The following is a 23,239-nucleotide window of genomic DNA, read 5'->3' on the forward strand; positions in this document are numbered from 1 at the left end:
CAATATATCTGGGTTGCGCGAAAAAATATCGTATTGATGGTAATATCGTATTGAGCGTCGGCACTCGCCTGCGGCGAGTGTCAGCGCAGCTGACTTAGCTTAATAAGCTAAGCCTTGGCACGGATACGGGATGTGGGAGTAAATCGGCTAGGGCGTGGATAAACAAAGTGCACGGACCGTGTTTTCCATAATAGGACACGACGTCATGATGTGGCTTTCTTGGTCCAGTTTAGTCACATTCGAGAGGTGAGGGAAATGGACAGTACTCTGTGGTGTGAATTTCGGATGTGATGGCTTTTATTCGCAGGTTGTTAGTTGCAACTGCAGATGTCAGATGTGTGCAGCCATCGTCGTTGGGATCAAGCGCAAAGAGCGTCTCAGAGTTGAATGCTTTCTTATTGAAGGGGAGCTGGACAAACTATTCATGTAAATGCTGTCTCACTACGCGATGCGCTCTGCGTCAAGTTCTGGTGCCTGGACCCATTACCAGCCCTTCTCGGTCTTCTTCCCAAGCAGTGCACCAGGTGGCTTAGCCAATTCTGCTTCAACACTCCTTTCTGCCTGCTCGCGCAATCCCTCTTTAGTGACGTCTTCGACCTCTCTTTCTTTCTTTCCCACTTCTTCGCTCTTCCATACAAAATTACCTGCTCCACCTCTTCCGCCCCTCGCAATAGGCAGCTCCTGGCCCTCAGGATGCCATGGCGTGCTAACCTGTGGGGTAGGAGATGTAGGTATAGCAGTAGAATCGCCAGGTTGAGTGAAGGTACCGTCTTTCTGCAATTCAGTAGGCTGATACCAGTTGCCTGCCCCGCCCCGGCCCATGTGTGCATAACTTTGCGATGCATTAGAGGGCTGCGCTGTGGCTGGAGTCACGGATGAACCAGAATGGTTTGCCTCAATGTCCTGGATATAATGTCAACTCGGGCGTAATGTCTAGATTGTAGAGCTCGTGTAGGCACCCACCTCGGCAGCCTTCTTACTCTCTTCTTTAGCTGCATAATAATTACCCGCACCTCCTCGCCCGTATGCCATGATGTCTTGATGTACGAGACTGGATTTTGTTGTAAACAAAGATGGTTTGTCGTTTTGTTTGGACAATGCAGGCGTGCGTGTGGTGGCTAGTTAACGGGTAAGAAAGCAAAGAGACCAAAGCTCACATGCCGCAATGCATGGCACGCGGCTCCGAGTGGGTCGTGTAAAACTATAACTATAAGCACCCGGCGTTCTGGACAGATAGGAACGTGGGGAACGATGACGGTTGGTATCGGGTATCAGTGTGGGGGATTAAGGCCGATTACACATGCACATGGGCCGTGGGCTTGGCGAACGATAAAGAAGCATACCAAGCAGGTACCACAGCACAGCGCAAAGGTTGGCAGACATTCAACTACCAAGCAATAATGTAGACTTATTCAGTAAATGTTAACAGATTGAAACATATGAAATTCGACCTCCATAACTAACTAATGTATAACTCAACAAATCGGTCGTAAAAGACATTTTCCCTAGTAGTGACCATACAAAGAACAGAAGCAAGACATGGCCGTGTTAACAAAGTACCCTGAGCCTATTCCTCGACCGGTAGTGGTTCCTCACGAACGCCTTGACGCCAATCTCCCAGCCCAAACTCCGCAAAGCATCATGAACCTTTATGAGCTACGTCAAACCTATTCCCGTCCTTCTTGCACAGCGCGCAAGACTGGGTAAAGATTGTGAGCATCATCATCGCTCATGCGGCGCTCCTCGTCATGCTTGACGTCCTCGTCGTCGTCGGAGAAGTCATGCGCCTCGAGCCTTTCCTTGAGGTAAGCACGAAGCCTCTCAATCACGCGGATGTTCTCAACCCAAGATTGTTGAGATGAGTCGCCCTGCTCGGTGGTCGATGAAGACACGCTTGGCGAGCGAAGAGCAGGGTCAACCTTGGGAGAGTGGAGAGCCAGTTGGTTAACGTTGTGGTGAAGGCTATCATGCTCAGAATCCTTGGGAGAACCGACGTCGCTTGAAGTATCCATAGAGCTCTCGGATCGATCAGGGGCAGCCTTCTGCAGAAGGTTGCCAGAGAATCGTCGACGGTTGTCGGTGTCGAAAGCCGGGGCAAGTCCCGATGATGGAGCTGCAGCGGACATGTCCGACATGGCGCTGACAGATGGAAGAGTGGGGTACATGCTACCAATCGAGTTCCTTGATGTAGGAGAAACTCCGCTGGAGTGCGAGGCGCCAGGTGAGTGCTGGGAGCCGTAGGATAGAACGCTGGACGCGGGGGTCAAGGCTGGAGTCTCGACGCTAGTAGATCCAATAGCAGTGGTGTGGGAGGATTGCGAGTGGCTAGAAGAGAGGCCGGGTGGTGAGTTGCTGGAGCGGTAACCGGCACCAGTGTGGATGTAGTGGCCAGGATGAGCAACACCAGCTGCGGCAGCGTGGTTGGGGTTCTCATAGACGGTGCTCTGCAACTGCTCAAGGAACTGGTCAATGTTCAGAAGATCGCTCTTGGTCCTGAGGTTAGGCAGTGGCAGAGAGTAGGGGTGGTGCATGGGTGGGTGCTGTCCCTGAGCAACCATGGTGCCTCCGTGGCCGTACTCGCCCATGCCGCCCTGGTAACCGCCGCCGCCGCCGAGGACTGGGAGCTGAACACCCTGCAGGCCCATGAGCCGCTGGCCAACGTCGTAGTAGGTGGTAGGGTCAATTGCACGACGCTTAGCATCTCCGAAGAACTCGTTGAGAGCATCATAAGCAGCACGCTTCCTGATCTCGTAGTCGTTGTTGAGCTGCTGAGATTGGTTGACTGCATAGTAAACGGGTCCATAAGCAGAGTTCTGGGGTGGGCCTCCATAGAAGCCAGCTGGAGCACCGCCGGGGTGTTGTTGGCCGTAGCCACCATTGGGTCCAAGTGCACCATCGGGATATTGATATCCACTCGCTGTAGCGGCAAGCGCCTGCAAGTCAGCGACCACTGTAGCCGACTGTTAGATATTGAAAGGAGACGGAGGGAAGACAAGTCCAAGGAGATGTGTTTTGGGACAAGTCAGATGAGGAGGACTTACGTTTACCGTTCTGGCCCGGGTAGCCTTGAGCGCCGTGGGCGCCGCCTCGGTTTGGCTCTGGTGAGCGAAGCAGGACAGAGTCATCGGCGTGAGTCTTGACGTGCTTCTTGAGATCCTGGGGGCGCTTGAAGGCCTTGCCGCAGAAGTCGCACTTGTGTGGCTTCAGGGGCACGTGAACACGGATGTGAGAGGTGATGTGGTCACGCTTGACGGTTGTTGTGCGGCAGTTGCCCCACTGGCACGTCAAGTTGAGGTTGTTGGTGCTCTTGCGGCCAACGTGACGCTCACAAACGTGGTCCTGGTCGATGGTCAGTACACTGTGGGATGGTGGTATTGCAGGCGCTCCGAGGGTAGGTTGAGCACAAGACGAGCATTACTTACATAGAGCTGCTCGGCGGATGGCAGGCGGTCGCCGCAGTTCTGCCACTGGCAGACTAGCTGGTCGCCGGAGCCAGCGCCAGCGACTGAGGCGGGCGTTGGGGCATTTTGCTGGATGGGGGTGCCCTGAGGCTGCTGTTGCGGTGTGGTGGCCGCCGCTGGTACGGCGTTCTGTACGTCGCTCATTCTTGGCAGGGAGTAGTAGAGTTGCTGTGGAGTGCTTGGAAGTGGAGAGAAGAAGAGGAGGAGGAGGAGGAAGGAGGGAGAAAACCAGACCACAAAGCGTCTAGATAGGCAAGAGTGCAGTCGGCTGAGCGAGACTGGACTGGACAGAACCAGATTGCGGGGGGCAAAGGCGCGTCCTTGGAGGCCAGGAATAAGAAGAGAGAGAAGAGCGCCGAGACAAGCAAGATGGATTTCGCGGGGGGAGGGGGGCGCTGAGCGTCTGATGTAGGGGACTGGGCAGTGCTCGGAGCGGAGCTGGTCACACCCTGCTCCTGCCAATTTTCTTGGGGCCAAGTTTTAGACTGCCGCGCTAGTGCGCGCTTGGACCTTGGCCTAATAAGCCGGTCGCATCGGACGCATCCCAAAAACCCCTCAGCGACGAATCGGCGCGTGCTGGCATTGGCCGTTGCGACAGCGACGCCGACACACCCAGCCCACCATGCCCTTCTCTCTGCCCTTCCCAGCAGCCGGCCCTCCCGCTGCCAGCTGGGGGGTTGCGCGCTTTCGCTTTCACCATCGCGCTCCGACAGGCAGTTTCCCCGTAGCCCGTAGCCTTCACTCGCTGTGCCCTGAGCTGCCTGTTGCCGCTGCAAAACACGCCCGCCCGCCTCTTCACACGCTGCCCGTCTCCCTGCTGTTGCGACGTGCTGCCAACCCAGTCGCTGCTGCTGCTGCTGCTGCTGCCTGCCCAGCTCAGGCGGAGTTCTTGGAGCATAGCGGAAATTCTTGTCCGGCCATACCCACACACCCTCTCTGGCTGACCCGTCATCGGTAAAGGCCGCGTGCCTGCAGTGGCGACTCTTCTTTGCCGGCCGGCCACTATGCCCCGCCATCCTCTCCACAAAACAGGTCTGGCAGCAGCAGCAGCCAAAGCAGCCAAAGCAGCCCCCCCAAGGATCACACTTGCTTGCTTGCCTGATTACCTGCTTTCGTGCACACATGTAGCGCTCTCATTCTGTAGCCCTTTGCCCTTTGCTTCTCCGCCCACATCCCAGCATTGTGTCACACGTAACTCTGACGCTTCGAAACCACGCCGTCGCCACGACCACCGTCCCAGTCGCCTTGACAGCCATGGCTCACTAGCAATTAAGTAAGTACTTTCGGCCCTGGATCCGGTTCACGCAAACCTAGCTCTTGGTCTCCATGCCTCTAACCCCCCCATTTTCACACCAAACTCGAGCTGCCTCTTCTAGGTCGGCTGACGTCGTTCGGCGCCTTTCGACCTGAGCAGCCGCAATTGTGCACCGCGTCCTTGATTGGGCAAAATACTCCCTGCATTGCACTACATTGCATTCATCCATCTGCCAACCAACAAGCATGGAGAGGCCGACTTTGATTGTTAGTTGGTCCATGAGAGTCGATATTGCTAATATGCGAGCGGGATTCCGCTGCCCACTTGGCAATTGTTCCAGCCAAGAGTGCCCAGAATTTTTGAGGGTATTGGCATTATGGCTGTGCCAGCTTGGACCAGCGTTTGCTAGCCCCGTCTCAGGGTATCGCCGCGACATCATTTTACTGACACTCTCAACCAGACTGTTGCTTCGATCTGACATGCCGCCCGTTCTACAATGTATAGTAGGCGCTCGGAGCAGATATCCGTCGCACTCTTTCGGGTCAGTACAAAGCTCGCCGCGTCCATTGCATACGCCACATCTTGGCACCAGATCCAACTCTCAGCCACATGCCCTCTCGCCATGCTCGCCCCATGGAGCTGCCGGACGAAATGCCGCTGGACCGAGTGGACAGCACCTCTTGTTGGGGAAATCAGCCACTTTCGTCTGCCAAACCGCACCGCCACGTGCCTACGGCAACGCATACCACGGCACAATGACGAGCGCCATGGACGCGCATAGGTCTGTTGACGTCTGTCGCATGTCTTGGACCTCGCTGCGGAATCTCTTGGGAACCAAGAGCGGGCGGGACATGCGAGTGCACTCAGTTTGCCAAGCTGCGTACAACTTAGCTGCACCCACATTACTACCCCCCAAAAAACGGACCCCTATTCCATACTTACATACTACATACGCTTGTGGGGAGAACAGTTGCGGGGCCCAAAGTTTAGGACACGGATATTGAGCCAAATCGGTCTTACTTAAACGCCCATCTCGTGTTCTTTTTCGGACACACTTTGATTTCGCTGTCATCTTTGTCCAGTAATCTTGTCCGGTAATTTAACGTGACGGTACAATACGTACGGGTATCCCTCGCTAGAATCTTAGTACTCACACGGCCAAGCCGACTTGGACACTCTTAGATCTCGATTCAGAGGAAGGTTCCGTATGACTGTAATGCTTCTAGTCTTCACTTGGCTCATCACACAAGCAAGGATGTGATATTACCGAGCCATTATGGAAATAGGATACGTAACGTGCCTTTTGCGGCGGCTTCATTAAGGGCGAGAGAGCACACTGTATTTTTAGAGGCTGTAAGCATGCTGTAGACCACCCTGCGTCCGTGATATGAAACGGGTTACACTAATATTGCTGTAACATACGCGTCACTTGGCATATCGCCGATAGATTAACTCGAGGTAAGGGGGGAATAGACAGGCATACAATGTGTGGTAAATCCAGCGAACATTCTGCACATCACAATATCTGGCACTTGCGGTGCTCGGAAGTCTATTTTGGACAAAACACGAGGAAACTTCTTCTGAAACACCCCAGTTTGATGGCAATGAGCCAGTCTGTCTTGGGAAGCAAACATAGCCACCCCATGTCCCCATGTTCCCAGTCTTCCTCTAGTCCCAGTACATACTTACACACGTGGACACAGGAAAAAAGAGTTATCAAGAACCATGCCAACCCTTCCAGAAAGGATAAAAAAACCACCGGTTCCTCCCGAGGACCTGAAGACACTCCGATGAAAGCGAGTTAGTGAATCTTACATCGTATCGTAAAGACTGCTTACATCGGCGATGTAAAAGATGGGAGAGAGGGAAAAATTCAGACACGCACATGTACACGTACACATGTACGCTTGTTACCAGTTAGGCTAGAAAAGTAACCAAGACCCCAAGACCCAAGACCAACCCTATCCATGCTCCGCAAGTAAAGAACAAGAGGGAAAGAAAAAGAGCCTGGAACCAATATGCTTAGCCATCCTTCACCACAATCTTATCTATCCGCCAAACAATGCTCCCCCTCTTTCTCTTCTTGGAAGAAAAGTCGCAAATCCGAACAGAACCCGGACATCCGTTTATAGCTACTCTCAGATCTAGATCTAGTATCTAAATCTAAATCTCACTGGGCCTGGCCACCCCCTCAAAAACACCCACACGCTCCAACTCCTCAAGCTCAACCCTCGGCAATGGACTAACAGCATCAGCCTTTTGCAGGGCACTCTCGATGCTCCCCCAAAAAGCATTCAGGTCAACTGCTCGCGGGATCCTGCAGCCAGGCTGGCCAGGAGGAAGCTTCGTCACTTTTGTCCTGCCGAGCTCACCGACGAGCGATTTATCAGACGAGTGAATACCCTGCGTTACGATATCGACGAGGAAGCGCTCGCCGTCTCGGTCATCGAAGATGCGCGGGTTGTACGCTGCGGAGACGGCGAGGGGGTCGTGCAACGGTGGGCCTTGGGTGATGGAGAAGACTTCCGCGTAGGTGGAGGCAAAGAAGGACATTATTTGGGTGAAGAGGGCGCGTAAGGGGGTTGGTGTTTGGTCATTTTCTGCTGGAGAGGCGGAATCAAAGATTGCAGAACCGTAGAGGAGGGTTTGACGGACTTTGCGGGTGCCGAGGACTTGGTGGGTGAGGTCGAGGGGGATGAGGGTTGTTTTGGGGCGGAGGATGGGGTTGGAGAAGATGAAGTGTGAGGCTTCTGGGTCGCACTGTGGGTGTCAGTTAGTGGTTGGGTTGTGGTAAAGTATGGGAGAGTGAGGTAGGTTACATAGATCTGTGATGTTGTTAGCCTTGTGGTTTGAGAAGAATAAGAGTCGGGGAAAAGGTAGGTTTACGTTGAACTCGGCGTAGGGAGTCCAGTTGCCAAATCTTTCTCCCTCGCCTTCTACTTTGCCCATTGGCGCATCTGTAAAGCCTCCGCCGACGGCTCCTCCCATGATGCTGAGGCCCTTGATGTGGCCGACCAGATCAGGGTATTTCTGGAATAACAAGCCGATGTTGGTCAGGGTACCTGTGGAAACTAGCCAGGCGGTGTCTGGAGGCGTAGCAATGAGCGCCCGGTATGCGGCCTCGAGATGGTCGACATCGGTGGCTGCTGGCTCAACTGGCACTGGGAGCAACGTGACTCCATCTAAGCCGGACTCGCCTGCAAAAAATCAGTGCATGTTCACTGGGCTTTGAGTCTTGTAGGTACCATGGATGTCGGCTGCGTGTACAGCATCGCGGGCAATCGGTTTCGCTGCGCCAGAGCAGACTTTAACATCGCGCCTACCAATGGCTTCGAGTATCGCCCTAGTGTTGTAGGTCGTCTGGTCGAGCGCAGCGTTGCCGTGAACGGTGCTTACACCAAGTAGCTCGACTTGAGGGTCATGGGCACACAAAAGAAGTGCGTATGCATCCTGAGGCACAGTGTTGAGTAACAAGCGGGCAGCGATGTAGCTATCACACTCACATCATGGCCGGTATCCTTACGAGGCGAGGGTCAGTATTCATGGGATGCGCAGGAGATAAAAGCAGGTACACACGCAGTCGAGCCAAATCGGGGTCTTGGGAGCAGTAGCAGACATAGTGTACATGTACGTATATTGCAATTCGTTACCAATAATGACCAGTTTAGGAAGACACCTTGCACCACCTGTGGTACACATGGGCGCCACACACGCCGCTTGGCCATGCATGACCGTGTTTAGCGGGGTGCGCCTAACCGCCTGTGTAGCAAATTAGACCCATGCCCGTCAACGCTTGAATACAACGCCTCTTTATTCAAGCCCCCCCTCCCAACTTCCGCCGCATAACCATACGACAACCCCAAAACTGAGTTTGACGAAAATTCGGAATAAGAAAGGGCTGAAAGGTAGGTAAAGTTGAATAAAGGGGGGGGGGGTTGGTGCCTGTCATTGTCCGAATATAACACATTTCCCATTGGCTTATCGCCCTTTTGGCGCCAGTTCAGTCAGCAAATGCGTCCAGGTGGGAAAGTCTAGCCATCAACCAACCTCCGACTTGTGGCCGTGATCATGACACGTACACAACAGCCAAAGTATATATCATCAGAAAAAGAAAAACAGCTCTCCACACTGATTGTCTGGATCCGGACTTTTTTGTTGTTAGCAAACCGTCACCGCCAGAGTACTTAGTCGTTGTTGCTATCTAGCCGAGGTTTCCGCCGTTCGCGGCAAGTCCTTCTATAAAAGCTTAACACCGCATGCTTTTGACAAAACCAGTATGGATCTCCTTCTCCGCCGCCACGAGGGTCACCACGAGGTGACGACGGATCGGTACTGGGCTTTTGGGTACTACTTTGAATCTCTCGACGACAAGCAGAAGCACCAGCGCCGCGAGTATCTGGACTGGTATGGCTTTGTTGCACAGTGGTCGGTGCTGGTCATTTTTGCGCTATTCCAGCTGGGCTTTGCCATTTCATGGGTCATCAGAAGTGGCTTGAAGTATGATCAGCCTAAATCTCCTTCCTTTGCAAAAAGCACAAATGATAGGTTGGGCTGGTTGAGAAAGGTGCACGGCGGGTGCAATAGGATCATGTGGTGGATGCGAAAAGATGCCATTAGGGGTTGGGCCTGGGGAACAAGAGGAGAGTGGATCGGTGCGGCTGCGTGGACAATATGGCTGCTCTACCTCTCAGTTGCACACACTGGAAAAGGTATGTTTGATTTATTTTTTCGAGCTTCATTTTTTTGTTTGTTTGTTTGATTAATTATGGGTAGATTATCTTCATCTGACGAAGCGATTTGGGCAAATTGGCGCATCACAACTACCAATTCACTACCTGCTGGCCATGCGAGCACCATACAGCCCGGTGCAATTTCTGACGCGACTCTCACATGAGCAGATTAAGAACTTCCACCAAATTCTAGGACGCATCGTATTCCTTCTGTTCCTGCTGCACACGGCATTCTACCTCAACTTTTTCGTTTTGTCTGGCTTCATTGCAAAGCGAATCAAGGACTGGGACGTGATCTGGGGCCTCATCAGCATCATCCTTTTTTCCATCATCAGCACCACTGCCCTTGGGTTTGTGCGGAAGAGAAACTACCGCGTCTTCTACATTTCACACATTGCCATTGCAAACTTGATTATTGTGCCGCTATTCCTTCACGTATCGCATCTCCGCGTATACGTGTATGAGATTATTGCAGTAGAGGCTCTACATCTCATCTTCCGCGCTTTGCGTCTCAAGACATACCAAGGCACCATCAAGCTTCTTCCCGGTACCAACCTGGTTCAAGTTCGCATTCCATTACCATCGGACAGCAAAGCTCTAACCTGGAAACCTGGACAGCATGTGTTCCTCAGCAAACCCGGGAATCAAGGCAAGACTCCCAAATGGTACGATCAAATGCTCGCTGTTAACAAGACAAACCCATTCACGATTGCATCCCTCCCGTCTAAAGACAAGGAATTGCTACTGATTGCGAGAACGCTCAACGGGAACACAAAGTACCTTGCGGAGCTTGCGCGATCTCTGGCACAGGGGGGCAGCAGCGTACCCATGCTGCCCACAGCAGGCGGCGACATTCCAATATTGCCACTGACTCTTGAGGGGCCTTATGGCGGATCGACCCGGCTGCCAGACCTGTCAGATTATGACAAAGTGCTTTTGGTAGCTGGTGGCGTGGGAGCAACTTTTGTTATGCCAATCTATCGGAGCATTCGCGAGCTTCATAGCCTCACACCTACAAGCACGCAGATCCGATTCATATGGGCAGTGCAGAAGCTTGTCGAGACACAGTGGGCATTCCCTGCAAACTCGCAATCTGGGGATAAGCAGATGGACGATGACAATGACGATGATGAGGGCGGTGCAGGGATGCAAGCGAACGGAAATGGGCTGCTGCACGGACCGAGCAACGTGGAGGTTTATGTGACACGGCCGTCGGGACCAAATCTGCAAGTCAATGCGAATGCGTCTGGTGGTGCATTTGCCGTTGATTCGGATGACGAAGATGGCGAGGCGATTGAAATGCAGGAGAATGAGCAGCTGCTGAGCATGGAGGAGCAGATGGAAAAGCCACGCAAGGGTATGGCGATCAAGAGTGGGAGGCCCGATCTCAGGGGAATTGTAGACGAGGTGTTCAGCAAGGGGGTGCGGACTGCTGTGATTTGCTGTGGCCCCAAGCGGATGACAGACGATCTAAGGAGCAATGTCGAGGTATGGGTGAAGAAGGGCCACGATGTGTTTTGGTACGATGAAACGTTTGGCTGGTAGTGATGATCGCGTCCGGTTCATAGCTTGGATTCTTTGGAGTTCCAGACTGAGCATCGAAGACGATTTTTGATGGTGATCATCTTGTCTACTTAAATCCACCGTCGACCCGGCCGTTGGGCGCGGGTCGTGGGTCGTCCCATGGGCTGGCCATGCATCCTTCCGACGGGATGTTCCTCGGTGCATGGTGGCAGTGTGTTTATGCGTATGTCGATATACCTGCTATATACTCACAAACTTTGGAGTCGTGTGCCAGCGTCCGCTCTGCTGCCTAAGCACTACCACTTGGTTAACTCGAAGTAGACGAGTCCCACTGGTCACGACGCGGAACCCTGGGCCGTTGCCGCAGACTATCTTGCCAGGAACGGGAAAGGCGCAGGGAGACGGAAGCTTGTCTGGCAGTTGTGCATTGGGCAGTCGGCGTGCACAACACGTGCAATAATAACCAGACGGTTCATGCTGGTGCGCCGTGAGTCTGTCCGGCGACCGGGTCTTGTTACACGATGTTGTTGGTGGTGGTGGTGGTGAGCGGCGACAAGGGAGACGGCCACAGGGGGGGGTGGACGCCAGAAGGGGGTGCGCGCAAGGGAGTGAGGATGCGGATTTGCTTCTTCGCGACTCAATCAATAGTCGACGCAGCCATGCCGTCGGCTTCCAGGAGTTGCTGCTCCTATGACGGCCCCAAAGCCACTTTTGGAGCCAGGGCCGCAGATTAGTCGAGGCCCGAGCAGTCTTCTGCCAAGCACGAATCGCCCTGCTCCCCGGCTCTGAGCGCTCGACGGCGCTCTCCAGCTCTCAAGTCCTCTCTCCTCCTGACGGGGCTCCCTCATCCCGTCGCGCCTTGCTCACGCATTTCTTGTTAGCAGCTGCAGGAACGCTGAGCACGCGACGTCGACCCTTCAATCGCTACCCTTCTCCTTTGCCCTCTCCACCATCACCACCACTGTACACTATTTTTTTTCCTTGTCCCCTTCACTTTAGTCCGCTGTCACCACTCAACGGCCGGCCCTGCAGGGAATCTGCTTGCAACGCGCATCCAAAGCACCGCCCCTCGCCGCCTCGGATCCGTGTGTCCCCACACCCACCACGTCTTCTGCTCCTGCTCACCCATGGCGCTTTGCTGGTAGTCACGAGTGCTCCATAGTAACGAGCGCCCACCGCCAAACCCCCGTCGTCTCCTAGCACCCTCGCCTCATTCCCCGGGCGTACAGGCTGGCAACGCCTGCTGTCAACATCGTCACTCGCGCCTCCTTCCCCCCTCCGGGTCCTTTCTATCTTCCACGCCGCCTCCCTCCTCGACTTCTGCACCACCGTCTATGGCTGCTCTCGCCTCCTCTCGCCAGACAGCAGCCCCCATCCAGCAGCTGACACCGCCCAGCAGCTCTCACGGCGGACGGGGATCCTGGGATTTCGCTGTTCCCGTCAACGGCTTGGTGCGTACTTAATTCCCCTTTGCTGCCACCATGTCTCACAACACATCACACACTTGTCGCCCTCGCACTAGATGCGCTACTGCAGCGCTGGACCATGGTGCTTCCGCTTCGCCAAGTCTGCCCACTTGCCACATAATTCCCACTTTCACCAATGATGTCAGTGCATGGACTAGCCTGCTAACCGCGTGCACAGAGAGAGTCGCTTGACCAAGAACACCACATGTCCGAGTACGGCGCCTACACCCACGGTGCCCATCAGTCCTACAGCTCGCAGGCCAACGGCTTTGCTCAGCCCGTACGCTCACCTACGTGGGGCTCTCAAGATCAGGGCCGATCCCAGCCCGTTTCCGATCGCGTCGACGAACTACACAAGAAGAAGAGCGGGGAAATGATTGCCAGCAACACTGACCAGGACAGTGTCTTGGAGTACTACAAGACTCATACCAACAACAAAAGAGGCCCGTCCAGCATCAAGGGAAAGCCCAAGAAAAAGACTTCCAAGGGGGGTCAGTCAGACCCTGAATATGACGAAAACAACTGGATTCACCGAGACAAACTCAAGGAGATTGAAACTCGGGAACTAGAAGAGGCTGGCTTTAGAGTCGGGCGATCTAGCAGGTCCAACAGTCGTTCGCAAAGCGCAAGCCGGCGTGCACGGGACCGCACAAACTCGGAATCGACCGAACAGTCAAAGAACGGCGATGAGCGGTCCGAGCCGAGGAAACGTGTATCCACTATTCCGGCTGGCGACGAGGAGGCGTATGAAAACCACACTACAAGCCCAACACTCCAGGACGAGACTGTGGAATTCCAACCCACGTCTTCCAAGGCGAACCACACCGTGAGACCTAGTACATCTCGCATTCCACTACCCAAGACGAGTGGTATACCCGTTCCTTCTTCGGTAGCAGACCGCGATGCGCCGCTTCCTAGGTCAAGGGCAGGAAGCACCCACTTGAACGGGGAGTCCATTGCTACAATGGGCGCGCGCGTCCGCAGTGGCAGTGTAGGTAGCCAGGTGCTGCTTGACGATTACGAGGATGGACAAGAAAGGATGATGCATCATGGTCACAGGCGCAATACTTCAACCGGAAGCTATTCTCCGCCCAAGTCGCCGCAAAAGTCGCCTGTCAAAAAACCAGCGGGCAAGCAAAACCCATCCGCATCGCGAAAAACTAGCGTCCAAAAGAAGCAGACCAAGTCTCGCACTACGTCCAGCACTTCACCTCCTAACAAGCGCCCTGGTACAAGCGGCGGTATGGCCACACGCCCTACTACTGCCCACCGGCCAGAAGGAGAGGCACCGTGGATAGCATCCATGTACAAACCAGACCCGCGTCTTCCTCCGGACCAGCAGATTATCCCCACCCACGCGAAGCGAATGCAGCAAGAGCAGTGGGAGAACGAGGGCAGAGTTGGCTCAATGTACGACAAGGATTTCCGTCTGTTGAACGATGATCCCATGATGAGCAAGCGACTTTCGCAGCTTGCCAACCTCGACCCTATCGCTATTGAGAAGGCCCGGGAAGAAGAAGCCTGGCCCCTTCCTAGCCCTACAAAGCAGGAGTCCTCATCGAATGAGAAGGGCGACACCAACACTGCCAAATCTCCAACCATGGAGCAGAGTGCTTACAAGTTGACTCCAACAATACCTCAAGGAGCCGATCGCTCTCCTTCACCCAAATTGGCCCCTCCTATCGTACCCGCACAACCAAAGCCTGAAGTTACTCGAGTGGCTGAGCCAAAGGAAGAGGTCAAGGAGAAGAAGGGCTTGTGCTGCATCGTCATGTAGCCTTCTCGCCTTGTGTTTCCTTTCATTTCCCTTTTTTTCGTACTAACTGCATCCAAAAACTGGTTTCCTTTTGTGTATGGCGTTATTGGCGCACAGCTTCGGCTGGGCGGCCCACATTCGACTCTACTTCCATTCATTCCCCTGTGCAGACCTGGGCTGATAGCGTTTCAGCGACTTGTTCCATTGTTATTTGTCATCTCATTCCTTCCCCGTTGGTTCTGCATGCCTTTTTTTTATCCCGTTGGCGGACGTATTCTCTTCTAGGTTTCAGGACCCATACATATATGAGTATATCCACATGGCAGACAGCCAGTATTTCCTTTTTCTCCTTTCATTACAGACAGAGACGGACTTCAGGTGTCCAAGACTAGCAATGGTCAGAGAGGAGGATGGGTTTCGTTAGGGGCGAGACATGGCTTCGGCAGGTCCAAGCACAAGCGACGAAGCCTTGTCAGGGTAGTCGAAATTTATAGATTCATAATGATATCAGTCATGCAATCTTGACTCGCTGCATTGACTTGCTTGGTGGACTGAGTTTGATAGATATGAAATGCGTACAGGGATCAGAGATTTTTCAGCCGTGTCTTCCCCGAGACGATGATAAAAAAGCAAGTTATCATGGGTGGTGAAATTCTCGATTGCTGTAAGGCAATATTGTAGGGATTCCGTTAGTACGACGACGATGTTCGAGAGAAACGTCACGTGATAGCTGTCACTAGTCTCTCGCTTGTTAGACCTCTCCACGCAAACCAATTTTAGCTTCGGCGAATCGCTAAACTTTTCGATCTTCCTCTTTATCATCACCATCTACTCTTCGAGGAACACCCGACAGATATAAATCATACATCATGGTATGTACCCCCCCTATACATCATCTCCAAGTGCCATTGGAAGCGCCGCTGGTAGTCAGCGACGCAACCCAACACACTGCGCGGCCCAGCCCCTCTCGCTCGTACCCCGCGAAATGTCGCTGACGTGAAAACCCCCCAACAGTCGGACGGAGAAGACGATACCAAGTCCCAAGTCAGCGCGGCCGCCGAGGTCGAGGTCTCCGCGGATGCGTCCGGCGGCAAGGGCCAGATGAGCGTGCTCGAGGCGCTCAAGGGCGTCCTTAAGCTCGCTCTCATCCACGACGGTCTTGCCCGTGGTCTGCGCGAGGCGTCCAAGGCGCTCGACCGCCGCGAGGCGCACATGTGCGTCCTCAACGAGGCATGCGAGGAGGAGGCGTACAAGAAGCTCGTTGTTGCCCTGTGCTCCGAGCACAAGATTCCTCTGATCAAGGTCCCTGATGGCAAGCAGCTCGGCGAGTGGGCTGGTCTCTGTACGTTTTTTTCTTTTCTTTTCTTTTCCCTAGGATGTGGGGAACATCATGTGGCTAACAAGCATGTCTACAGGCCAGATTGACCGTGAGGGCAACCCCCGCAAGGTCGTCAACTGCTCTTGCGTCGTCGTCAAGGACTGGGGTGAGGAGTCCCAGGAGCGCAGCATCCTCCTCAACTACTTCCAGACCGAGCAGTAAACGTCCGTATCTCGTTTCCTCTACGAGAACTACGACGGCCTCCCATGCACACTTCGACGACCTCGCCCTTCTTTTTTTTTCAACTTTTTCCCTTCGGCAATGGTCAAGAATCTTCGGCTGCTCTCTGTTCGGTTTCCGGGTCGGGCATGGCAATGGAGTTTGATGGGGAAATGTGAGGGGTGAACGATGTGATGGGGTTGTATGGAATTAGACTGGCCTCTTTTTCTTCGTCTTGAGAAGAGAGCCGTGATACCAATTGAGAAAGGATTCAACGTATTTTTTGCTGTGTGCCACATATGCCTGATGATTGATTGATTGATTGACCCCACTTGTATTGACGTGTTTTTTTTTCTCGTGCAGTGATGTACTCTAGAGTTGTGTTAGGGCTCCGTAGTAGACAAAACGCCAATTTTCTAGGAAGAAGAGGAAGGCATTTTTTTTTCACACATGTTCAGCACGTCATCTCATATAGTCCTGCTATATTGTTTTTCTCTCTCCATAATATCTATACCACGTACATAACACGTTACTCGCTCTCCCTCATTCCTTTTTGCTTCTCAGAAGAAGCAAAGAAGAATCCAAATATATACATGCTATACTATGCAAGACCGTGAATCTCCCAAAAGAAAAAAAAAGGTTATGTGTCTCAAATATGCGATTTCCTTGTATTTCATACCCCCCAAAAACTCAGCTTGCTTCCTTTCTACTTCCTTTCTACTTCCAACTACTCTCACAGCCTTCCACTCCCCCTTCCACCATGCACAATCCTTTCAAACAACAACAAAAAGGTGGTCTAGTCTAGTCCACCTTAGACATCCCTCACTCTCCCCCTTGGAATCTCCGTCTCCACCATTTCCAACCCACTCAAACTAGGGTACCGCTTACTAAACGTATCCACATCGAGATCATCGGCTTGCTGACTTGCCAGCGACGACGGCAGGGGCTTGTTGGCGATACTATCTTTTGCAGAAGCCTTGGTAGGGGAGGTAGATGACAAGGAGGGCGAAGAACCGGGGGTGCCTGTCTGCAGGGCTTTTGGTTTGGGCGCGCGGGGAGGTGGACCAGAGGGGTTACGCATGTTGTTGATTGTTGGGGGAGCAGAGGCAGAGGGGACGGGAGGGGGCATGTTGGGTCGGATTGACGAGGGCTTGGTGTAGGCCATGTCTTGTGGTTGGGGCTGAGAAGGCACGTTTACGGGTTTTCGGGCGATGGCGGGGGGTTGAGTGCGGGAGGGGGTGCCGCTTTGATCCTGGGGTCGCAGGGGAAGGGGCTTGCCGGTGTCGGTGTATTTGCCGTAGCCTTCGGCTGTGCGGTTGGTGGGAGTTGGTTTGCTGCTTTCGTCCAAGAGGTTCTTGACACGGTCTTGGATGGTTGAGGCTTTGGATGGACCGGGCTTTACCTTTCCTTGAGCCTGGGATGCCACTCGTTGTTTGTACTCTGCTGCTGCGGCTTCTACGCGACGTTCTTCCTCTGCCAACTGTCTCTTTTCCAACTCCCTTCGGACCTCTGGTGACAGGTCTTGCGTTTCGTCAATGGCGCTGCGGTCATCGTCGCTTAATCCACCTGTCGTCTCCGAGCCAGCAATAGGGGTCAGACCACCCTTGGAGCTCAGGTGTTGGTGATCGACCGGGGTTAGAGGCGGCTGATCACGCTCATGCTCAGGTGTCTTGTGGGTTGTCTCAAAGCGCCGGAAAGCGTCGCCAAACTTGCCCTTGACAATGTTGGTCAAGCTTCCGCGTTTACCGTGCTTGGAGTGTGAACTACTGCGGCGATGCTTGTGGCCATGCTCTTCCTGCTCGATGCTTCGGAGAAAGTCTACGCTTGATCGTACATTGATTTCTTCAGGCTCTGAATCATCTACTGCATTTGAAGTTGTACGGCGTAGCAACGACGGAGCATCAAAGCTGCGACCGCCCGTCATTTCTCGATCACGTAGATAGTCGAGGTTCGACTCCACGTGTATGCTAACTGGGCGCGAATTTGAGTTTGCAGACCTTGACCGATCTATAGCAGAGCCAAGCTCCATGTTAGATGGGCGCTGGCTCTCCAATGAGGGCCTTGCCGATGCAGGCGATCTCGGAATGCTAAGCTGAGACTTTGATCTTGATTCCAGCACCGGGCGCGGGGGCAAAGCGAATTCGGGCTTTAGTGCTGGGCTGGAAAGAGGGCTTGATGGCGGCTTCTCAAACGAGCGCGTATGGCTCATGGTTCGGCTGTGTTGCGAGGTCAGAGGAACCTTCCAGATTGGGCGGCTGTTGACGTCTGGGTACTTTTGTGAAGGAACAGGAGATGCCCGTGGGGATGTTTGCACCCCAGTAGATACCATGTTGACTCTCTGTGGAATGGGCTGCTGTATGCCCTGTTGGTTGGTAGAGTGTGGGCTATCATTGGCCTCACGGGGCGCAGATTTCCTTAGTGATGTAGCTCTGGAAAGGCCTCCTGAGGAGACAGTCGAGGGCTTCACTCCAGGTGTCGAGTCGACAGCTGGGGGTGAAGGGGATGCAAAAGCTTCATCTGCCAGTGCCTCTGTGACCCGCTTGGACAGTGCCGGATCAGAAGACGTGGGTGCTTCGCCAAATTCAAACTTTTGGCCGCGGTCGTGCAGCAGAGAGAACTCGTCCAGCGAGGGAAAGCGAGATGCAAGCTCGTCGGCAGCAGCACGCCTCACTTGGACATCTTGAGAGTCTAGTGCCGCAAAGGGGTCTGAGGTAGTTCCCCTTATAGGCGACGGGCTGGGCTTGACTCCTGGTGGGGGTTGGTCCGTTGGTCCAGTAGGCCGTCCTCTCCTCATTGGCGTTATATCTGGCAACTGTTGAACCTGGACAGTGGGAGCAACTCTTTGCAGACCCACGACAGGAGGGGGTGTAGAGACCTGAGGCTCCGAAGGAGGTAGCTGCTGGTTCTGGCGGGTTTCTGATTGGGTCCTGCCAGTATAGATCTAGCATGTCTTAGCAGCAGACAGTCGAACCAGTATCTTATACATACGTCTTTGATGGGGATTGGCCGGTGGCGCATTGAGCAGACTTCGGCAACGACCTGGTAAATGTTTGGTCGATGCTGGGGGTTTTCACGCAACATGGAACCTGCCCAGGGTTAGCCATGGCAAGAAGCCTGTTTTCTACAGCCTACACACCTATGAGTGCCTTTATGCGGTCTGAAAACTGAGGGTATGCCGGGTACTTGAACGAGGCATTCAAAATGGCCATTTGCCCCACCTCTTCAAAGGGGGTAGTGTAGTAGCACAGTTTGTATAGCAAGACGCCCAGGGCCCAGATGTCGCTCTTTTCGTCGATTGGCTGCTTGCGGTAGACGTCAATCATTTCGGGACTGCGGTACTGGAGGGTGGTGTGGCGTTGGACGTCTTCTTCAATCAGCCTCCCCTCTGCAGCAGTCGAGGCGGGCGGGCGCGGGGGTGCGGTGGAGCCAAAGTCACAGAGCTTGTATACTTTGTTGCCGCCGACGGTGGTGATGAGGACGTTTTCGACCTTGAGATCACGGTGGAGGAGGGGTGGTTTGAGGTAGTGCATAGTCGCAACGCCCTCGACGACGTCGGAGAAGATGTGCAGAATCTCGGGCTCCGTCAGGCGGTGCTGCAGCCTGGTGTTCATGAAGTCGATGAGGCCACCGCCCGAGCAAAACTCCATGAGCAGGAAGACCTCGTATCCGCCCGACTTGAGTTGGGATGCATGCGAGTCCATGTAGGTGACGATTTTGCTGTGGCCCTTGAGCTTCTTCATGGTCTCGACCTCTGTGCGCATATTTGCGAGGGCCTCCTTGTCCGCACATGCCACGCGCTTGAGGACTGCAGTCTCTGGCGTCTTTGGATCCGACTTTGGTACGCGGACGAGGTAGACGTGGGCAAAGCCACCCTCGGACAGGTACTTTTCGATTGTGACGCGGTGGTTGCCGACCTGGACTTTAGTGCCCGGGGCAAAGGTGCCCGGGGGCGCATTGGAGACGGCAACGGGGCCTGGGGCGCGGTATGCGGCCTGTTGGGCCATGGGCATGGCGTGCGAGGGAGCATAGCGAGCCGACGACATGATGGGCGGTGAGGGAGGCTGCAGCAGAGCAGGCAGAGGACGGGGAGGCTATGTCTTTGGCATCGAGAAGACAGGCAGCAGGGCAGGGCGGGCCAGCAGGTGGCGGAGGGGCAGGAGAAGTGTGGTGGTGAATAGATGTGGCATGCGCCCGAGATGGGTGTAATGGGGGAGCGAGGGTCGTGAACGGACCCCTGCAAGTTGGTGGGCATGGGCAAAGCCACGGCCGGGCAACGTCACAGTTCATGTAAGTGTATGTGTATGTATGCACATGTGGGTGTGTGTGTGTGTGTGAGTGAGTGAGTATATTGTCTAGTCCATGACATGCCTAGGGCCGGGCATCCAAGTCACGCACTGCTCGACATGTGCTTGGGCTGGCCAGGCGCGAACCTGAGGGCTGCCAGTGCGAAGAGAAGCAACATGACCGTGGCCATCTGCCGCCAAGCCCCAACACCACTCTTTGCTCGCCGCCTCCTGATTGGGCCGGGCCGTGGCTGCCTGACCACTTGAGGCGGTGGACATGGACGACGGACGAGTGTGTATACGACCAGTCTGTGTGCAGTATACTATCCATCTACGTGTGCATATCCATCCACACATGCTACATACATGAATAGCACACAATAGCCGTCTCTGCTGCCAACGTGTTTAGCAAGCACCACGATGCTGCTACTACTGTTGTTGAGCCCTCTCGACACGTCGCCGGATCCACGCTGCAGGCTGGCCAGGCGAACACGTCTGGGCGATGACGAGGCGATGCCACAAAGAGGCGGGCGGCGGTACCTGAGCAGACAGGACGTCGCCATGTACTTGGCGTGGATAGCCAGTGCGTGTCACTGGCAATTGCTTTTGCAGCCCTGAAACGTGTGGGGAGGGGGGGATCAAGTCTTAACCAGCGCAGGGCAAATGTCGGGGCTCGAGGCAGCCGTGATGCCGACGAGACGAGGGCACTGGCACTGGCACTGACATGCATTTGATGGGAGACAGAGACAGTCGTCGTGGCAGAGAGAGGAGAGGGCGCAGTCCAGGGCCGTTGGCGGCCATGTGACGGCATTGCGGCGTTGGGCCGACGACAAGAACGGCACTGATGATGCTGCTCCTGGGCCAGCAACCACTCTTTCGTCACTGCCCAGCCCCGTTGAAACCCTTTGTTTCCCACGGCCTTGCGCTGCTGAGCCCTCAAAGGCCTTGTATACATACTCGTGTGCCTCTATTTACACACAAACCCATAGCCATATTTAGGCTCGCCCTCGGCCTTTGCTCCCTAGTCCTGCCACTGCCGTTCTCCTGTTGCTGTGCATGTCTGCGTCGTCAGCCTCCTCCCGCCTGCCTGCCTGCATCTCTGCCTGACTCGACCCCCCAACCGCCCCATCCGCATTCCGCATTCCGCACCCGCAACAACAACCCTAATACCCTACCCGCCGACCACACTACAGACAAACCCCCCCGCACCTCACACTACACCCATCCACCCACCCACCACAAACCCTTGCGAGCCCACCATTACCATGGCCATGGCCCAGCACCCAAACATGGCCCGCGTCAGACACTCGCGCCGACCTCAGCGAGATGCCAGCGCCTCACGCTCAGACTCGTCAGCCTCCACCTCGCCCGAGCGTGGCTTCGACGACGACGAGGACAAGGACTCGGTCATGCTGCAGTCAAACGACTCCCTTTCCTCGCTCGCCCCCTCACTGTCGCCAGACTCGGACGACGATGCCCGCAGGCGCGCCATCGAAGAGCAGAACCGCGTCTCGCCCATCTCCCGCCTCCCCGCCGAACTCATGATCGCCGTCTTCGCAAAACTCTCCTCCCCCACCGACCTCAAGAACTGCATGCTCGTCTCCAAGACATGGGCCGGTAACAGTGTCGGCCTGCTGTGGCACCGCCCCTCGACAAACAAGTGGTCAAACGTCCAGAGCGTCATCCGCACTGTCCAGACCTTCAACAGCTTCTTCGACTACAGCAGCCTCATCAAGCGCCTGAATCTGGCCGCCCTCGGCCACGAGGTCAGCGACGGCACCCTCAAGCCTCTCTCCAGCTGCAAGCGTGTTGAGCGCCTCACGCTGACCAACTGCACAAAACTTACCGACCTGAGTCTGGAGGCCATGCTCGAGGGCAACAGATACATCCTCGCCCTCGACGTTACAAATGTCGAGTCCATCACCGACAGGACCATGCTCACTCTGGCTCAGCATGCTGTGCGCCTGCAAGGCCTCAACATTACAAACTGCAAAAAAATCACCGACGAGTCGCTCGAGGCTGTCGCCAAGAGCTGCAGGCATCTCAAGCGCCTCAAACTCAATGGCTGCTCCCAGCTTAGCGACAGGAGCATAATTGCCTTTGCCCGGAATTGCCGCTACATGCTCGAGATTGACCTCCACGACTGTAGGAACCTCGACGATGCATCAATCACGACTCTCATCACCGAAGGCCCTAACCTCCGCGAATTGCGCCTGGCTCACTGCGCCAAAATCACAGACCAAGCCTTCTTGCGCCTTCCGGCAGAGGCCACCTACGACTGTTTGCGCATCCTCGATCTGACTGACTGTGGGGAACTTCAAGATGCCGGAGTTCAGAAGATCATCCAAGCCGCTCCACGACTTCGCAACCTGGTCCTCGCCAAGTGCCGCAACATTACGGACCGAGCCGTCATGGCCATCACACGTCTCGGCAAGAATCTGCACTATATCCACCTTGGCCACTGCTCGCGCATTACAGATGTCGGTGTTGCGCAATTAGTCAAGTTTTGTAACCGCATCCGCTACATTGACCTGGCATGCTGCACGGCCCTGACAGACGCTTCCGTCACTCAGCTTGCAAGCTTACCCAAGCTCAAGCGCATTGGCCTGGTCAAGTGCGCCGCCATCACAGACCGCAGCATATTCGCCCTTGCCAAGCCAAAGCAAATTGGCACTTCTGGCCCTATTGCCCCCAGTGTGCTCGAGAGAGTACATCTGAGCTACTGCATCAACCTGTCCTTGGCTGTAAGTTTTTTTTCTTATTGTATTGTCTCACTTCTTGCTAACAACATCAGGGCATTCACGCTCTCTTGAACAACTGCCCCCGCCTGACCCATCTTTCTCTCACTGGCATCCAGGCCTTTCTACGCGAAGACCTTCTCGCCTTTTGCCGAGAAGCACCTGCGGAGTTTACCGACCACCAGCGCGAAGTCTTCTGCGTCTTCAGCGGTACCGGGGTTCTGCGTCTCCGTGCCTTTATGAACACCAATGGTGGAGAAGATGTGGATCGTGAGACCGATGGCTTTGGCAATGATGACGGCACCATGTACCACGAAGATGAAGAAGGCGATAACATGATGACTATGACAGCGCAAGCGAACATCATGGCCATTGACGAGGAAGACGAGTTTGGCAATGACAGCGAAATGGCGGGTCAAGACTAGTTCTGGAACAGTCGAGCTCTCCCATCATTGTCTCACGATTCCTCTTCCCCCTTCATTAGCATAT

At 54.5% G+C, this 23,239-nt stretch overlaps 9 protein-coding genes across 9 annotated transcripts; 4 read left to right on the forward strand and 5 right to left on the reverse strand.

Annotated features, from left to right (window-relative positions):
- Positions 1–483: 483 nt before the first annotated feature.
- On the reverse strand, positions 484–1,032 carry COCCADRAFT_37147 (uncharacterized protein; the record flags this gene model as incomplete). The annotated part of the gene is made up of 2 exons (XM_007714529.1): positions 484–903; positions 964–1,032. 2 exons carry the CDS (start codon positions 1,030–1,032, stop codon positions 484–486), a joined length of 489 nt encoding a protein of 162 aa, XP_007712719.1.
- A 635-nt stretch (positions 1,033–1,667) lies between these two features.
- On the reverse strand, positions 1,668–3,605 carry COCCADRAFT_5408 (uncharacterized protein; the record flags this gene model as incomplete). The annotated part of the gene is made up of 3 exons (XM_007714517.1): positions 1,668–2,950; positions 3,042–3,339; positions 3,423–3,605. 3 exons carry the CDS (start codon positions 3,603–3,605, stop codon positions 1,668–1,670), a joined length of 1,764 nt encoding a protein of 587 aa, XP_007712707.1.
- A 602-nt stretch (positions 3,606–4,207) lies between these two features.
- COCCADRAFT_97288 (uncharacterized protein) lies at positions 4,208–4,405 on the forward strand (the record flags this gene model as incomplete). The annotated part of the gene is made up of 1 exon (XM_007714530.1): positions 4,208–4,405. A coding segment is annotated over one exon (198 nt), but the record flags the coding sequence as incomplete, so codon positions are not given.
- A 2,474-nt stretch (positions 4,406–6,879) lies between these two features.
- COCCADRAFT_97267 (uncharacterized protein) lies at positions 6,880–8,334 on the reverse strand (the record flags this gene model as incomplete). The annotated part of the gene is made up of 6 exons (XM_007714531.1): positions 6,880–7,476; positions 7,536–7,541; positions 7,603–7,913; positions 7,962–8,166; positions 8,220–8,234; positions 8,293–8,334. 6 exons carry the CDS (start codon positions 8,332–8,334, stop codon positions 6,880–6,882), a joined length of 1,176 nt encoding a protein of 391 aa, XP_007712721.1.
- A 658-nt stretch (positions 8,335–8,992) lies between these two features.
- COCCADRAFT_5410 (uncharacterized protein) lies at positions 8,993–10,991 on the forward strand (the record flags this gene model as incomplete). Its single annotated transcript, XM_007714518.1, has 2 exons — positions 8,993–9,425; positions 9,490–10,991. The coding sequence occupies 2 exons, from the start codon at positions 8,993–8,995 to the stop codon at positions 10,989–10,991; spliced, it is 1,935 nt and encodes a 644-aa protein (XP_007712708.1).
- Positions 10,992–12,304: 1,313 nt separating this feature from the next.
- Positions 12,305–15,732, forward strand: COCCADRAFT_37151 (uncharacterized protein; the record flags this gene model as incomplete). Its single annotated transcript, XM_007714532.1, has 4 exons — positions 12,305–12,421; positions 12,615–14,204; positions 15,207–15,534; positions 15,608–15,732. The coding sequence occupies 4 exons, from the start codon at positions 12,305–12,307 to the stop codon at positions 15,730–15,732; spliced, it is 2,160 nt and encodes a 719-aa protein (XP_007712722.1).
- An 808-nt stretch (positions 15,733–16,540) lies between these two features.
- On the reverse strand, positions 16,541–19,772 carry COCCADRAFT_97274 (uncharacterized protein; the record flags this gene model as incomplete). Its single annotated transcript, XM_007714533.1, has 3 exons — positions 16,541–18,670; positions 18,718–18,815; positions 18,866–19,772. 3 exons carry the CDS (start codon positions 19,770–19,772, stop codon positions 16,541–16,543), a joined length of 3,135 nt encoding a protein of 1,044 aa, XP_007712723.1.
- A 309-nt stretch (positions 19,773–20,081) lies between these two features.
- Positions 20,082–20,813, reverse strand: COCCADRAFT_26617 (uncharacterized protein; the record flags this gene model as incomplete). Its single annotated transcript, XM_007714527.1, has 3 exons — positions 20,082–20,335; positions 20,379–20,578; positions 20,737–20,813. 3 exons carry the CDS (start codon positions 20,811–20,813, stop codon positions 20,082–20,084), a joined length of 531 nt encoding a protein of 176 aa, XP_007712717.1.
- A 488-nt stretch (positions 20,814–21,301) lies between these two features.
- Positions 21,302–23,175, forward strand: COCCADRAFT_97294 (uncharacterized protein; the record flags this gene model as incomplete). The annotated part of the gene is made up of 2 exons (XM_007714534.1): positions 21,302–22,756; positions 22,807–23,175. 2 exons carry the CDS (start codon positions 21,302–21,304, stop codon positions 23,173–23,175), a joined length of 1,824 nt encoding a protein of 607 aa, XP_007712724.1.
- Between the last annotated feature and the right edge of the window lie 64 nt (positions 23,176–23,239).

Source organism: Bipolaris zeicola (genome assembly GCF_000523435.1).
Source record: "Bipolaris zeicola 26-R-13 unplaced genomic scaffold scaffold_83, whole genome shotgun sequence".
In the NCBI taxonomy this organism is placed as follows: Eukaryota; Fungi; Ascomycota; class Dothideomycetes; order Pleosporales; family Pleosporaceae; genus Bipolaris; species Bipolaris zeicola.